Genomic DNA, 17810 nt, shown 5'->3' with positions numbered 1-17810 from the left:
CAAATGCCATTATAGAACCGAGTTCTGGCAAAAAATACCAACCGGAGAATTAATATTAAATAAATAAACCGGTGGTATGTTCGAGGCTATAGGAATTAAATAATTAAAGGTGATAGCCTCGAACAATGGAAAATCCCATAGGAAAATATTTGCGGTCGAATATAAAAAGTAGTATCCACTGCCACCAGCCAAAACTCGATCAGGGGGGACGGAGACGTGCCCCCTCGACTAACAGACCCCGGGGCAATCGAATTGCCCTGGCCAGTACGTCCACAGTATGATGGTTTGTACTGGTTCTGTTCAGAATTTGAGACTAGTAAAGTCAATGGTGACTTTACATGCCCTGGGAGACAGTAGTCAGCCCCAGGGTATGGAGCCTATACTTGGGGGTCACTATGACACCCCTGTGTTACTGCACTGAGGGTGCTGTGTAACACACAACACAAAAACACATGAAGCCCTATGGAGTAAAAGACCCCATAGCCCATTAAACACATCTAGAGTCAATGAAACACACTCAAATCATGCTCAAGAGTGAGGGTAAAAGAGTCTCACTCTTGGCAGGAGAAAAAAATAAACCCCAAAAATCCAGCAAAGCTGCTGGGGGACTCACTAGGTTAGGAAATTCAGCCTAAAAAGAGAATTCTCCCTAACAGGGTGTGATGCTTAGATGCTTTAATTTGCTATACTCTAGCCCCTTGGCGGGAGTCCTCGTCAATTCCAGGTTCTCCAATCAATTCGAACTGGGCAGAGGTACCCGGCAGGGGTGCCCCCTGTCCCCTATCCTGTTTGCAGTGGCTATTGTGCCAATAGCAGACTTCATCCATTTTCATCACCGCTGTCGAGGTCTACGTCTCCGAGATCCCCCTGAAATAATCTCGTTATACAGACGATGTCCTGCTCTATATCTGCAACCCACAAACTAATCTCAACCGTGTTATCCGGGATATCCCTCTCTTTGGCGAACACTCAGGATTTGTTATAAATTACACCAAATCCAAGATATTTCCCCTGACGTCCTGTACAAAACAACCTTGAAGGGACTTCCCCCTTCATTGGCCTCCGAATGGCATCAGGTACCCACGGGTGATGGTGGCCCGAGAGGGCGCCTCCGTCCTCCGAGACAACTACTTGGCCCTCGAAGAGTATATCAGAGATAAGATCACCAGGTGGAGGTTGTTGTCAATATCACTGGCGGGTAGGCTCGCTCTAATTAAAAGGATCCTGCTTCCCAAGTTGCTCTACACATTCAGTAATGTCCCCCGGCAAACCATACTTCACGAAACTTCATGGGACACTCGCTCAATTCTTATGGAATGCTGGAGCGGTCTGTAAAAAGTGGTTTGACTTGACTCATCCATATTCTGCAGGAGGACTGACAGCCCCACATTTTGAATTATACTGGCTAGCTGCCCAAGCCCAATTTGCATCCTACTGGTACGGTGGGGACCCCTCCCTGCCTAACGTGAAGCTGGAAGGCCTAGCATCAGGGAGGACTGACCTCCGGACAGTGGTCCTTGAGGAGAAATAACCTGACTTCTGTCCCTGCGACCCGGTTAAGACAACTTTGACAGCGTGGCGCACAATTTTCACAAAAACTGGGGCCAACCACCCGTATTATAAATGCCTCCCACTATGAAAATTCCCTGGGTTGGGGCCCACATGGGACAAGACACTGAGCTCACGCTGGGAGGGCCTGGGTTACCGATCATTGGCTGACCTGTACCCAAACAGCTCATTCATTACCCCACAAACCAGACGAACAAGGGTATCGGGTAATAATGTCCCCATACATAATGTCGCCGGGAAAAGCCATTGGCGACATTATATATAGCGACACTTGTAAAAATAAAAAAAAGTGTTGTCCCCTGCATGTTCAATGTAATAATGTCTCAGCTGAAAACGGTGAAATTTTTGTCAGGAGACATTTTTGCAGGGACCTTATTACATGGAACCATGACAAGGCCACAGGGACTCGGCGATAGAGCAAATGCAGCATTACAGAATCCGTGTCGCTGTCACTGCATGGTAGCCAGATTATCCCAAAGAACCCCCCGAAAATGCTGAACTGACATACATCGCACACTCCACTAACTGTTGTGGCTGCCTTTCCATACTTTATAGGATGATATTGAATATAACATCTGCAAACATACCAGCAATCAGGTTGAAATTGGCAGCTAGTTTAAATATGTAGCTGTCTGATACCCATTGGAAAACATGTGCGAACATAGACGAAATGCATCCCTGAACTCTAGGTTTAGGGTCATGCAATTTAACTTGTAAAATAAACTTCACTACACTCCCAGGAAACTGGGTAAAATGCTTAAGTCTGGGGAACAACTCTGCCCCAGATTCAATACGCGTGGGGCCGATCACATCCACATGTTCTGGACCTGCTCCTCCCTAGCCCATTTTTGGGAATCAGTCTTGAAGACATTGTCGGATATAGTGGGGGTTAAGCTCGATCGATCCCCTTTGGGCGCATTGTTTGGAGGTTGGTCCTCACTTCCATCCAAACGCCTTAGACCTTTTGTAAGTATGGGGTGCATGATCACCAGAAGGTGCATACTGCTCAAGTGGAAAGACAAGAACCCTCCATCATCCAAGACATGGCTAGTCACCCTTATATGGGTTCAGAATAGCGAAGAGGATTACATTGATACCCTCCCGAACACATCTAGACCCAAGGACACATGGGCATAGTTTTGCTCATACTTAGCCAGCCACACCTCAAACTAACCAGCTTGCTGACTCGCCAAACCACCCCTCAATCCCTACTGCTCCCTTATGCAGCTACTGTGATTCTGAATCGAAAAACACCCAATACCTAAATGCTATTTATATCACTGACAAGTTGTGTATCTGTATGCTCTAATGTGTTTTCTTGCTATTGAACTATCTCCGCTGCATCGTGTTTCTCGTTGTACCTGCCAAGAGTAAATAAATAAAAATGTAAACAAAGGAAGGCCAGAGGGACTTAAAAGGAAGCTGATGGTATGGGCCAGAACAAGAGTATATCTGAATTGTATGATCCAGGATGTGAAAATGAACAGAAAGACAGAAGGAATGCTAAGCAGTTTTAGCTAATAACTTGATTGCTTACCTTGACTTTATTCTGTTTTCATACAATGAGAATAGTCATTTTACTTTTACCCCTTCTTCCCCTTCTTCATTTAACTTTAAGGGGTACTTGAGAAATAATGTCATGAATGTTTTCCGAACAGAAAGTACAGTTCCTGCTTTTGGAAAAACTTGAAAGTCAGCTTGGGCGAAACGATAATTCAGTCTCTCGTGAATAATGACCAACAGGTATTGGCTCTGAAGTATAATATAGCAAATGTAACAAATGTTCCCATCTAATATAGAACGGTCTTAATTACACTACCCCCATTGAGGATGGAACCTCAGTCCCATTCCAAGAATAACATAGCGGAAGAAGTTGTGGTTCAAATTACAACTAAACAAAGAGGGGCCTCGGTAGAAGGCAGAACAAGTTGGCAAAGGTTAAAAAAAAAGGTACAAGGAATTGAAAGGAGAAGAGTTGTCGCATAGAGGGATCTGAAAATCACATATTACAGGGTTTGGAATTGCCAGGAGCTGGAAGCTATTTAGCTCCAGGTCATGGCCAAAAGGAGCCTGGTTAGCTTGGAACCAACAGCTACCAGGCGCTACCTTTGACTCCCAAGGAAAGTGGTGCCATACAAACATAGCTATGTGATATTAATTGTTTAGTTTGGTTTGGGAATGTGTATTAAAGAGAATAAAAGACATACTTAAGGGACACTTGAAGCATGTTGAATAATATGCAATAGACAAAGACTTTGCATCTTGCTCACGAGTAAGATTAGCTTCTCACTATGTACTAGCTCCTAGTTTCCCAGAGGTTGCGCCTGCCAAATGGGTGATGCTTGATACTCAGGAGCTGCTATTTGCATCTGGTCACCAAATGCAGATATGCCAAAAAGTAAAGAAAGGAGTTTGTTGAAATGTGGACAGTTGGGTTATGAAGCACTGAAATATCTTGGAGCAAATGAATTCCGTATTTGAGACTCCTGCTCAGACTAAAAAAGGTAATGTTATGTTCAGAATGAGAAGCACAGATACTCAGATTGAAGAAGATTCACTTGTAGATGTTATTGAACTGCCATCACACCTGGAAACAGGAATAAATAAAAAAGAAGAAGGGGTTCAGTCATATAGAATGAACAGTCATAGTAAAGAGAACGCTATGCTGAAAGATTTCTATTACTTTAATAATACAGGAATAGTTTTCAACTAATGATAGTTTAACTATTATTTGTGCAGTTGTATTATCTGTATTATCAGTGATACCCTCTTTGAGAGTTGTAATACATAGGATATTGGCTACATTAAATTATTGACTGTTGAAAGATATAATGTTAATAGAATTCATTGGCAATCTAGCCACATGGATAACTTGATTATGACCTATGTGCCTAGTTATTAGACGATGGGTTGTGACTTCAGAAATGACATATGGGTACCTACAATGTTAGACGCTGTTGCATACTCACACTAAGATTATAAGAAATCCTAAAGGTAAACTTTTTTTAATTTTATTGACCGCTTTTGCCAAAGCGTTTTCCAAAAGATATAGTAACAAACGGTACAATAAGAAACATAATGATACAATTTTGCAGTCAACTGTGCAGAAGATAAAGAGAGAAGAAGATGGGCTTTGAGTTTAGAACATAAAATATTATAAGTAGAGGAGTCCCAAATAGAGAGTTATAGGGTATTCCAGTACTTCGGCAAAGAAATGGAAAAGAACGGAAACAGGAAGAGGCACAAGGCAGCTTTGGAACAGAGAGAAGAAAAACGGATTCAGAACGGAGAGAACATGATGGCGAATAAAAAGATACAAGAGAGCAAAGATATGAAGGAGCCAGGCCATGTAAAGCTTTATAGACAAAACAAAGAAAATTAAATGTATGATAGAGATAAAAAAACAGCATAGAGGCAGAGCATACAGACAGAGTCACAGATGACATAATGGGTAATAGAAACCAGAGACGAATTGCGGAATTGAAAACCGAGGTGAGACATAGGAAGACTAACAAAGAGAACGAAACAATAAAGACGAGAGAAGACCAGGAAAATCTTTTTGCAATTTAGAAGCCTGAAACTAAAGGAATGGCTGAGCATGCCGACGATTAGAGAGCTGAAAATGAGCAACACGAGCAGTGTTAGAAATATGCGAGGAGAAAGAGACAGAATAGTTGAAGGGAACACCTAGATTACGAGCAGAGGATGAAAAAGACAGAAGAGAGGGAGGAAAAAGAAGACCAGGTGGAGGAGAAACAGGAGAAGGAGAGGAAGGAGGGAAAAATAGTACCTCATTTTGGAGGGGTTCCAATGCAGAAATCGAGAAGCCATCTGGGACTTAAAAGCAAGTAGGCAGGAAGAAACAGTATCATGTAAAGAGGAAGAGAATGTTGAAAAATAGAAGAAGATTTGAGAATCATCAGCATAGAAGTGGCAGGACAGACCAAACGAAGAGATGAGATCAGACAACAGAATAGTTAATAGAGAAAAAAGGAGAGGGCCTAGAACAGAACCCTGTGTTGCCCCATACAGAAGTGTATAGGAAGAAGACTAGCCAGAGATAAGATTTAAACCATTTAAACACAGAACCAGATAAACCCAGTGTAGATGGAGAAGAGAGTATGATAGTGTGATCAACAGTGTCAAAAACAGCAGATAGGTCAAGCAAAATATGTATCAAGGACAATTATTTATGCCTACCAGAAAGTAAAGACATGTAACAGAGCAGATTCAGTGGAGTGGGCAGGACGCAAGCCAGATTGTAACAGGGTAAGTAGAGAATGTAGATGTAAAAGAGAAGAGACTGAGCAGCCCCGGCCCTGTTCTGTCCCCCTTGCTCCCACTGTCCCCTCTATCCCCACTTGGTTATGTACATGATTTGTTGTGTTTCATCTCTATATTTATCTTGCGATAATCAAACTTATGCTCATGAGATGCTTGTTTTACTGTCAAAATCAAATAAAAAGATTTGTTGAAAAAAAGAGAAGAGACTTGAGCATATACCACATGTTTGAGAAGTTTAGATTGGAAGAGAAGAATCAAGTGTGGGTTTTTTAAGAATAGGTATAATAGCTGCATGCTTGAATGAAGATAGAAAAGTAGCAGAAGAAATCAAGGAAGAAGAAACAGGATCCAGTAGGGATGCAGTAGGATGAGCCCTGACCAAGAATGAGGAGGTGTCAGAATCAGATAGAAGGATAAATTTAGAGAGTGACAGAGAAATATTAGAGGAGGAATAAGTAGCAGAAGGACTAGAATCTGGAGAGTGGAAAGAACCCCGAAGGTAAGTCACTTTTCAAGTAAAGAAATCTGCAAAATCATTAGCCAAAAGAAGAGAGGAAAGAGAAGGAACGGGGGACGAGGAGAGAGAATAGAACTTAATAGCTGAAAGAGACGTTGAGGATGAGAAAGAGAGAGAAAGAGTAAGAGAAGAAAAGTATTGTTTCTTTGCAGTCAAAAGAGATGAATGAAAGGAAGAATGGAGTAAAGATAAAGTATGAAGGTCAGCTGGAGTACGAGATATTTTTCCACTGACGTTCAGCCTTATGCAAGGCTGAGCAAAGGGAACGAAGAGCAGAGGAAAGCCAGGGTTGAGAATATCTTTTAGAAGGAGAGAACGGTCAGGATTGATGTAGAAGATCAAACGTTGAAAATAAAGCTGAATTAAGGTGAGTAGAAGCAGAATGAGCTGGGAAAGAAGAAAATTGATCGAGAAGAGAGCTTATAGGAAAGGGAAGAGGAAAAACTAGTTGAGTTAAAGGAACGAAGATCACCACATAAGAGAGATATAGAAGGAGAATTTGAACAAGTGTCAAGCAAAAGAGGATTGAATGAGAGCAAAAAATGCTCAGATGGGTAGGTAGGCTGAGTGGCAACAACAGTGTCTGATGGAAAGGAGGTAAACATTAATTCAAGTGAAGAGCCCGAAATATAGGAATGAGGAGTAAAAAGCTGAGTTGGATGAAACGAGGTAAGAAGAGGAATCAAGGACAAGGATGCATGAGTACAAGAAAGATGAAGATTAAGGTCCCAAGAAGTATAAAAGGAGAGGAAAGAGAGAGAAGGGTTGATAAAAGAGAATCAAGATCAGCCACATAGGATGAAAGAGTGCCAGGAGTGTGGTAGAGAATAAGAAAAGCATTTGAGCAAGGCTGGGGGAATTGAGAAAAATGATAGTCAAACGGGGAAAAAGATGGTATTAAATTGGTGAAGAAAGGGGCCAAGAAAAGTGAAAGAGAAGGCCAGTACCACCCCCCCTACCATGAATACGAGGGGTGTGGGATTGAGGAAAGTTAGTTGAGGGAGTAAGAAAAGAAGCATGTGTACCACTGTGAATAAGATGAGATGGGAAGAAGCCAACTGGGCATGAGTACCAACTGTTTTGCAATCTTTGCCCAGTCAGAGGCCCTAACCACATGGATAATTGTATTCACTTGCGAACATTTGACCACCCTTTGTCATAGGCACATTATCAGCAATAACAAAGGATTTGAAGTGCTAAATGAACATGGAATATTTTCAATAAAGCTGGCTTACTACTTCATTTGTCATGGATAGATGTACGACTATTGCTAGATATGCTGAAAGGGGGAAATTAGGATGCCCTTCGGGTGGACATATGGTTGGTGTAAGCAGTAAATATGAAAGTACACATTGAGGGATTGTCTCTGTTTCAATAGTTCAAATATTTTTAAAGTTGGCCAGCTCACCGATCCCAATGTTGCTGATTAATGTTTTTGGTCCTCCGGGTCGAACTTTAACTGATGGGATAATGACACTGGTGGCAGACGTTCTCATGGAATGGCATTGTCTATAATAAGCGGTGATACTAATGCACAATGTTGTGGAGTGAGGGATATTAAATGATTGTTAGAACATAGGACTTTGATGTCAGTGCCCACAGATAGGCTACAGTGTCCCTGTGGCAATAAACAAGGCAGAAAATCCCTATTGTTCCTGGCCTAAAAATAATTGGGTATGTTAAATGAAAGGACCTATGTGGCTAGCCCGGGTAATTAACTTGGAAAATAGGAGATATAAGATAGCTACATTTAATTATTTTTTCTTTAGTAGTAAAGTCTTTCTCAAAGTAAAACATCTTACGATTAAGCCAAATGAACAGAGCGGTCATGCTGTATTGTGTGCAACTCTTGATTTAGATCTAATGAAAACACAATTGCTAAGGGTGGGCAGAACTGATATAAAATATTCAGGAAATCGGATAAGGTGGAATGAGGCTAATATACTAGCTATTAATAGACATGTAGCAATTAACTTTGATCTGAATATACTAACTTCCTGGAAATTTGATAAATTGAATACGTACTCTTAACATCACATTTTTGACCATGTGGAAACAGATTGTTATAATGAAAATGTGAAGTCAATATTTGGTATATGATGCTAAAATTGCGCAACAAAAGCATTTTCTCAATTAAATTGTGTGTAAGCACAGAAAACGCGGTTTAATTAGTGATGTTGAGTGTAATGTTCTGATAAGACGAGCTCAATTGAAGTATAAGAGTTGACTGAAGATCTATAAATATTTAATTGCTAATGTTCAGTGGCAGATAATGCTGAAAGCATTGAATTCAAATGACACAAACACATTCTAGTACAATTAGTTGAGGCTTCACAATGCAAACAGGTGGTTGTAGTTTGAAGGGTTCAATCATGGCATATAATCAATGTATTTTCCCCACTATTTCACATGGAACAGAAGCTAGTATAGAAATACAAACTTTACAGGATTGTCACTAACATCCCACGAAGAGAGCATATAACCAGCGCAAGGAAATAACTCCACTGGTTTCCAGTGGCTACGAGGGTGCATTTTAAGGTGATCACATTATACCACACGTGCCTTTATGGGGCAGCACCCCTGTACCTTAAACAGAACTTGTTAAAATACAAGCCAGTCCATGCCTTGTCAACCCCAGAGTTAAAGGAACAAGGGGGAGCGGTCGATTCTTCTAAGTGCAAGCGGCTCAGTCTTGGAACGCACTGCCTGTGGAACTGCGCAAGGAAAAAAAGTCTTGATTTTCAGAAGGCGATTAAAAACCCTATTATTCGAGTAGTGAGCTCAGACTGGAGCTGATCTATATATGCTGTCATGTTTTCACTGAAATGTCTGTGTGTAGATGTATGCCCTGATGCCGGTGGGCTTTGGCACGTAATAAATAAATAAATAAATCTGCAGGTAAATTATGGAGTCCCATTTTACGATTGCAGCAATCTGTACCAATCCTGTACCAATACAGTGTATGTTTTAAGCAGGCGTTGTCCTTGCTGACTACCACCTCGGTCATAAGAAGGGGCACCTTACATCTGAGAATGCACACATTTACTGACAATGCAATACTTGGCATATTGGGTAAATGTTAATAAAGCATATGTTAAACAAATAGCGAGATGGCATTTGAGGTATTGAAGGAAAAACTTTAACAAAAACTGAAATAATGAGACTGGTGTCACCAGTAAAAAAGTGTTGCTAAAGTACATAACCAATCCCCTCCCTCTGCTTCAGCCTCAGGGTTATCTATTACAATGTTCCCAAATGTCATATATTGTTTTAATGCTTTGTTCAAATGTATTACCCAGTTTGGTTATTATATATAGCTCCAAGGTTAGGTATATCTGCTGATGAACGCATCTGTGGCTATTGTAGATCAGTACAGTCAAAGAAAGTTTGTCTGCTAACGTAACGTAAAGAATTGGCGGATATACATGACAAGTTTCTGGGGAAACGTGTGCATTGTCAATGTATCATACAAACTGATAATTTATGTTTTCAATGTTTAGGAGGGTGCCAAATATCACTCATACATGCTGTAATAAAATTGTGGCTGCATATTGAAGCTATGGTAGAACATGTGTCATTTCATAATGAATTGAGGTAATTTTGTGGGTACAAATAGTGTAATTAAATGAGTTTAAGAATCTTAAATTTTAAGAACAGTATTTGTTTTATATTTTGTTGTGAGCAATTATGATTGTAACATTTAATGTAGACTGTTTAGCAAATGCATTTGATATTGTATATCATGGAGTGTGGAAGGTAAAAACCCTTTTAACCACAATGAAAAAATATATTTGTGACTATATACTTTCAAATAAATGTCCTCGAACAGTTCTGAAATAGTACTGTGACAATGAGATTATTTTAAGTTTGACTTGCATGATTTCTAGGTAAAAAAAAACTATGAAGCTCTCAAGCAAAGGCATGAAGAGGAGAGAATGCTCCAGAGTTCCCCCCCAAGATCTGGTGAGGGGAATACTTCTGTAAATAAATGGGAAAAAGAAAGTCAGGAATCTACTCGGGAACTACTGAAGATGAAGGATAGATTGATTGAAATAGAGCGCAATGTAAGTAGTTGCAATGTTGCATTCATTTCTTTAAGTAAGCACATGTTGTTTAATTTGGCATGGTTTCAAATGTTCTGCTAAATTACGCATATGCATTACTGAGAACATTTTGTAGCCCATACTAATGGTTGTCTAGAATGCAGATACGTTTTACATTATTGAATACGTTTATATCTCTTTATCTTATTTTGCATGCAACTTTGTTACCAAACCTTACGTGGTTATTGGAATAACTGAAAAGATGCTGTGATGGAAAATGCATTAGCTTCAAAAGTTAAAGTCGCAGAGACCCTTTTCATCACATGGTAATGGCAAAGGTGAAAAGAGAGACATGTTCTATGAATTTTACCAAGGCTGGTATACAAGGAATTCAGTGCTGCTATTATCTTAGCTAATAATTGTAAATCTGCAATTCAAACCATTAGCTTGCAAAGTAGTTAGAATTAAATCAGTCCATACGCAGACATGAAAAGTGCTTTCTAAAATGGGGGCCTAGTGAACTTGAAAACATTTAGATTTCTGTTTTTGGTAAAATATCTAAGAGTGCAGGGTTTAAAAATGTAGAGGAAGCCAGTGCAGAGAATATGGCGACAGGATAGAGCTCTTATGCTTTCCCCACTTGAAACCCTGGTGTGGAGGAAAAACTGCAAAACTCTGAGGAAATTTGACAGGTTCCTGAAAGGAGAGAGCCCAGTCCCCCCTCCCCCTCCCCCCAAGGAGGCAGCAGGGTGCTGATGGTGCGGGCGAACATTCAGGTCCGGCCTGTTTACTCTGTGTCAGAGAAGCCAGCACAAAGCCTGTGGAAGTAATGTGGACAGTACCAGCAGCGCAAAGAACAGTGAAGAGGTCAGGAGAGAAAAACAAGCCCTCAGGGGGCAGACTGGTCACTGACGAAAAGCACAAAAAGAGAAGGTCCATGCAAGCCAAGGGACCCCTTTGTAGAGAAGAGATAGTCCCGGGAGACTAAGAATGTTTGGGTCCAAGAAGTTTAAAAGACTGAACACTCCATCTCCAGTGAAGTGAATGCCCGGGCTCTTAGCAAAGAGCAAAGGAGCAAGTGAAAGCTGCAAAAAGAACTGAAACAAAAATATTGCACAAAATCATGATGGTGAACTGACCTTTCAGATGTTGTGGATCTGGGGGTAGATCAACAGAGAGCACTCAGGGGGGGAACAGGGGTGCAACATAGTTAGGGCATTTAAGGCAAGGTAAGGGAATAGGGAAAACCAAATGATTACATATGAGAGGGGATGTAGGGACGAGGAAGGCAAGGAAGAGGGGACAAAAAGCATAGGAAAAAGAATAAGGAGGAAAGGGGAAAAGAGAAAGGAAAAGAAGGAAGGATGAAAAGAGGAAAAGTTAAGATATGATATGGCATTTATAATGCGCCTATACACAAGTGTTTCAAGGCGCGACGAGGAAAGGGAGGGGGAACAGAGGGAAGACAGAGACAAACGATCTTACTAGGCCAGGTGACATTTAGATCACACAAGTACAGGGGGGTAGAGGTTGGGGTAAGGTGAACGGGGTAGTGCAGTACATAGGAAACAGTAAAATAAATTAGACAATAAATAAAAGTGCAGCCAGCTGAAGGCAAGTGCAAGGGTAAGTGCAGACCTCAGGTGTCAAGTGCTGGTGGGGAGCTGTAGGGATACAGAAATAGTCCCCATGTGCAAGGGTTGCCAGGGGGGCAGTGCAAGTGTGCTACTGGCGGGGAGGGGACCTGGGCCCGAGATCAAGAGGTTAGCCAGGTAACCAGTGCAGTTTCAGTTTCAGCCAGGGGACCAGCAGGGGAGTGGAGGAGAGAAAGTAGAAGCAAAGGGGAAGGTCTTGAGGTGCTTCCAGATCCGGAGATGTTTCTCCTCAAGTTTCAGAGAGGCAGGAAGGCTGTTCCAGATGGAGGCCCCAGCAGAAGAGCGAGATCTACCACCAACTCGTTGCTTGGAGAAGCGACTGACCCTGAGGGAGTTGGAAACGCAAGAGCGAAGATATTTTCGAAGAGAGAGTTGAACGTATTCAGGCTCCAGACCGCAGAAGGCCTTGTGGACAATGCAGAGGGTTTTGAACTTAATCCTCACCGCCACTGGGAGCCAGTGCAGAGATTTCAGTCCTGGAGAGATATGATCCCTGGGCTTGAGGCCAAGGACAAGTCTTGCAGTCCTGTTTTGGATGAGTTGCAGAGGGCGGAGAGTAGAGACAGGCAGATTTAGAAAGAGGCTGTTGCAGTAGTCCAGCCTAGAGAGAATCAGAGCTCTAGAGACAGTGAGCTTCTGGGGGAAGGAGAGAAAAGGAAGAATACCACTGAGGAGGTGCAGCTGGTAGTGTGACTTCTTGGAGACATCAGAGATGTGAGGAGAGAAGGAGAGTGTGGAGTCGAAGATGACCCTGAGGTTTTTAGCCTCATTGGTGGGAGCAGGAAGAGGGCCAAGAGAGGCCGACCAGAGAGTGACAGGAAAGGAGGGAGCAGGAGTGCCGATGAGGAGAATCTCGGTCTTACTGGCATTACGGCAGAGATCATTGGCGACACAGCACTCCTAGATAGTAGACAGACAGTCAGAGATGAGAGAAGGAGAAGAGGGGGTAGAGGGGAGCCTGAAAATGAGTTGAGTGTCATCCGCATAGCACTGAAAGTTTGGGCAGAGAACGGCAATGCGGTGGGCAATAAATGCCATGTATTGGTTGAACAGCCAGGGAGAGAAGTTAGACCCCTGGGGAACACCAAAGGTAGAGATAGACGTAGAGGAGAGGAAGGACCCAAGTTGGACCTGGGAGGGTCGATCGCAGAGGAAAGAAGTCAGCCAGGCCAGGGCCTGATAGGTGATAACCAGGTTATCACAGAGATGGTTGGGCAGGATGGCATGGTTGACCGTGTCAAAGGCAGAAGAGAGATCAAGTAAGATGAGGACAGAGGGTGTGATGAAATCAAGGTTGGAGAGCAGGCCTTCACAGACTTTTTTATTGTATTTGGTTTATTCTCTTATTAAATTCATCTTCTCCTATACGCTCCCCTACCATCTTTTCTCGACGTGACCTTCGCGACTTTAATCCCTCTCTCTTTTTCGATACTTGCTCTTCCTCTCTTCCCCCACTCCCTGATTTCTCTTCCCTTTTGGCCAGTGAAGCACTATCCACTCTTTCCTCTTCTATCTTCTCCACTCTTGATCTACTCTACCCCCTCTCCTCTTTCCGTCCTACTCGTAAACCCTCTCAATCATGGCTCTCCTCTCAACTTCTCTCTATGTGTCGTTTCCTTCGATGTTTCGAGCGACTCTGGCTCAAATTTCCCTCACGAGCCAACCAAACCTCATATTTCTCCTACCATTCTCTTTATCACTCATGCCTTACCTCTGCTAAACGTTCATACTACTCTAACTTTCTCCACTCCCAAGCCTCTCACCCTCGCTGTATTTTCCAAACCCTCTCTCGTCTCCTCTCCCCGCCTTCCCCTGACCCTTCAGCCTCTTCCACCCTTTCTCCTTCTGACTTTGCAAACTTCTTCTCCTCTAAGATTCTTTCTCTTCGTCAAAAAATGAACTGCTCTTCCTACTCCCCTCCCCCCTCCATATTCCCCTTCAACCTTCATGTCTGACTTCTCGCCTGTCTCCCCTTCTGATGTGTCCCTCCTCCTGTCCAAAGCCTACCCTATGTCTGCCTCTACTGATCCTCTCCCCTCCCTTCTTATCCCCAAGATCGACCCTCTTCTTATTCCTTACTTAACTTCCTTCTTCAACACCTGCCTTTCCTCAGCTACCTTCCCCTCCGCATTTAAGCATGCCACCATCATACCTATTCTGAAGAAACCTTCTGCTGATCCCCTTCTTACCTCTAACTTCCATCCAATCTCTCTTCTCCCATTCCTCTCTAAACTACATGAACGCCTCGCCTATTCCCAACTCTCAGCCTTTGGCACTAATCTTTCTCTTCTACCCCCCTCTCAATCTGGTTTCCGACCTAAACACTCTCCTGAAACTGACCCCACTTATATCCTTAACTCCCTCCTCTCCGCTCGATACTCTAAGCAATCCTCTGTCCTTATTCTCCTTGACCTTTCTGCTGCTTTCGACACTGTTGATAACCCCCTACTTCTCAACACTCTTTCTTCCTTTGGTTTCAAATGCTCTGTTCTTAACTGGCTCTCCTCTTACCTCTCCTCCCGCTCATTCGTTGTCTCCTGGGGTGGCCGTTCCTCGCCCACCCTCCCCTTGGAGTAAGGCATACCCGAAGGTACGGTTCTTGGCCCTTTCCTATTCTCTCTCTACACTTCTCACCTTTCCCCGTTATCTCCTCATTCGGTATTTCTCACCATTTCTATGCTGATGACACCCAACTCTTCCTTTCTTTCTCTTCCTTCTCCTCTGACCTCCACCTTAAACTCTCTTCCTGTCTTACTGCCATTAAAAACTGGATGTCATCCCGCTTTCTTTCTCTCAATACTGATAAGACTGAAGTGTTATTCTTTCCCTCCAATACTCTTCCCCCTCCCTCTCCACCTTTCATTCACTTTCCCCCCTCTAATCTTCCTATCTCTACCCACGCTCGCAATCTAGGCATTCACTTTGAATCCTCCCTCTCCTTTTCTCACCATATTTCTCTTACCTCTCGCTCCTGTTGCTACCACTGCTTTAATATTCACACAATCTGCTCCTCTCTCACCTTCCATGCTACTAAACTTGTAATCTCCTTCCTTATCTTCTCTCGCCTCTTCTGTTGCTCCTCTCTACTCTTTGGACTACCTGCTTCTCATCTTGCTCCACTCAAATCTATCTACCACTCAGCCGTCGTCCGTACCCTCTGTCTCTTTGCCCCGCATGACTCCATTTCTTCTTCGCTCTCCTTCCTTGGTTGGCTTCTCTTTCACTCCCAACTTAAATTTAATTTCTTCTGTTTAGTCTTTGAATCTCTCCATGATCAGGCTCCTCCTTATCTCTCCTCTCTCCTCTCTTTCTACACTCCTTCCCGCTCCCTTCGTTCAGCTGACCACTTCCTTTTCACTGTTCCTCCTTCCCCATGTTCCTCCTCCCGTTTCCGCTCCTTTCAGCTCGAAGCCCCCCTGCACTGGAACTCCTTAACTCTCTCAATCCGCTATTTACCTACCTTTTCCTCCTTCCGCACGTCCCTGAAATTTCTCCTCCATTCCCAGCCATGAAACCTTCCCCACCTCTCATTCTCTCTCCTTCCCTCTGATCCCCTCTTCCCTCCCCCTTCCCCTTATCCTCCCTCATTTTCACCCTTATAACCCTTCTGTTTCCCTCCTCCTTCCCTTCCTCATCCCTTCCCTCACAGATTAATTGCTCTACTTACTGTTTTATTGGTTCGATTCATGATTGTAAATTGCTTCTACTGTTATAATGTTCTGTGTATTCTTTTACAATGTAAAGCGCTTTGGATGAAAGGGCTATATAAACACAATAAATACAAATACAAATAGAAACAAACCTTTACAATTTAATATAAAATTACAATCTTCACATTTAATTTTTCAGTAAAACAATAAAGCAGCAAAGAGTCTGACGCCTCCTCCCCTATTCTTGGGTAAGTCCAGGATGGGCCGGAGAACCAACAACTCCCATTTTAGGAGTGATTACTTCCTCCTTTCCCTACCTGAGCCTCTAGCCGGGGCCTGCCTTCTTTCTCCTTGGTTCTTTTAAAATGTTGGCTCAATACCTAGAATTTCCCTTTTCTGTGGCTGAAATGGCTTCTTGCGTTATTTTCGAATTCCGCCCCTTCTCACCCTACCCTGGTGGTGATTTATCTTTCTCTAGGAGGTGTAGAGATCTTAATGGGTTTACCACCGCTGCTGTCAGATGGACTTCCTGGCCCGATATTATTATGCAACATAGTCTCCGATGTTAACCACTCAATCCTTTCCACACATCTTCCTAGCTTTATGACCCTTATGTCCCATGTTCCTCCACATTCCATTAATAGATGTCTGAGGGACTGATTTGATGGCACTATGCACCCCTCACAATATGTCATGTCATTGCTTTCTCCCCCTGTTTTCGAATGTCTAGTATTTCCCCGGTTGGCAGAACATTCAGCCTGGCCCTAAGAAAGTTGTTTCTAATCTTTTAGTCTGGGAATGTATCTAGATATTGTGGGAGAGATCCTATTTTTTTGTCTATATCCAGGAATGTGTTCTGCGGACATGATGATCTCACTTTCGCAGTGGTTTCTATCCAGTCCATCAGCTCCAACTCCCGTTTTATCATCAGGGGATTGCCAACCAGTATTTCATAACTTAGATCTATTTTGGCTAGCGCAGTTTTTACTCTTAATTCTAATCCCCGCCGGCTGATTAGATTACCATGATGTACTTTAATATCCTCGTATAGAGAGTCTATTTTAGGATTTATAATCCCAATATAGAGGGAGAGCAGTTTCCATTCTGCCAGACAGCCTAGGGATTTTAGTCTGAGTTCATAGCGCATGTGCCAACATGGGGTACTCCATGGAAGATTTAGTGCCCCCTTCAGCAGTTTCTGTGCTTCTGGCCACTCTGAAGTCAGACTGATGGTCATGAAGACAACCAACAGCGTCAGTGTGGAGATTAAGCTTGGAGAAGGCCAGCTTTTCCAGGAGTTTGCCCAGGACGGGAGTGATGGAGATTAGGCGATAGTTAGCCGGGCAGGAAGAGTCAGCAGAGGGTTTCTTAAGAGGAGTGTGCACAAGGGAGTGCTTCAGAGGGCAAGGGAAGACTGCAGTGGCGAAGGAGTGGTTGCAGAAGTCAGCCAAAGCAGGAGCCAGGGTGTCAATGTGGTCCTTGATGGTTTTGGAGGAACAGGGGTGAACCTGTGTTGATGAGACTTTCATAGATCACACTTGTCTAGAAACCTTGTCTGGGGAGAACAGGGGAAAGGCAGAGAAGGAGGGAGGAGAGCTGGCCAAAGAAGGGCCGGAGGAAGAGCAGGGAGAGAGGAAGAGAGAGAGGACAGGATGTCCTGCGTTTTAGAGATGAAATGAAAAGCCAGGGCTGTGCAGAGGGCCTGGGAGGAGACAGGGATTGGCCAGCTCCTTGCAGATTTTAAAGAGTTTGGCCGAGTTGTTAGATTCCGCGGAGACACAGACTTGGATGTGGGCTCTCGTCTTGGTGCGGACAGAGAGTCGGTATTGCCTTTGGAGCAGGCGGCAGGCCAGTTTGTCAGGGGATGTACCGGAAGCACGCCATTTCCTCTCAGCCACCCTGCACTTGCGTTTAAGGGTGGCGGGGTCCGAATCATACCAGGAGTTGCACTTGGCTTTGGGCTTCAAGCAGATCCTCATGACAGGGGCAAGAACATCAAGAGTATCAGGGGGGAGAACAGGGGAAAGGCAGAGAAGGAGGGAGGAGAGGTGGCCAAAGAAGGGCCGGAGGAAGAGCAGGGAGAGAGGAAGAG

At 43.4% G+C, this 17810-nt stretch overlaps 1 protein-coding gene across 5 annotated transcripts in view; it reads left to right on the top strand.

The window, feature by feature from the left end:
* CCDC88A (coiled-coil domain containing 88A) overlaps window positions 1–17810 on the top strand; it is a 2139415-nt gene that overhangs the window by 1382155 nt on the left and 739450 nt on the right. For all 5 annotated transcript variants that reach the window (XM_069608255.1, XM_069608254.1, XM_069608253.1 and 2 more), the window contains exon 18: window positions 10258–10434. In XM_069608255.1, coding sequence (XP_069464356.1) covers window positions 10258–10434 — 177 coding nt within the window. The remainder of the gene's footprint in view (window positions 1–10257; window positions 10435–17810) is intronic.

This window comes from Ambystoma mexicanum, chromosome 4q (assembly GCF_040938575.1).
Source record: "Ambystoma mexicanum isolate Mex_15411 chromosome 4q, UKY_AmexF1_1, whole genome shotgun sequence".
Classification (NCBI taxonomy): Eukaryota; Metazoa; Chordata; class Amphibia; order Caudata; family Ambystomatidae; genus Ambystoma; species Ambystoma mexicanum.
Note: the sequence above shows the minus strand (reverse complement) of the source record. Positions and strands in the feature narration are given on the sequence as shown.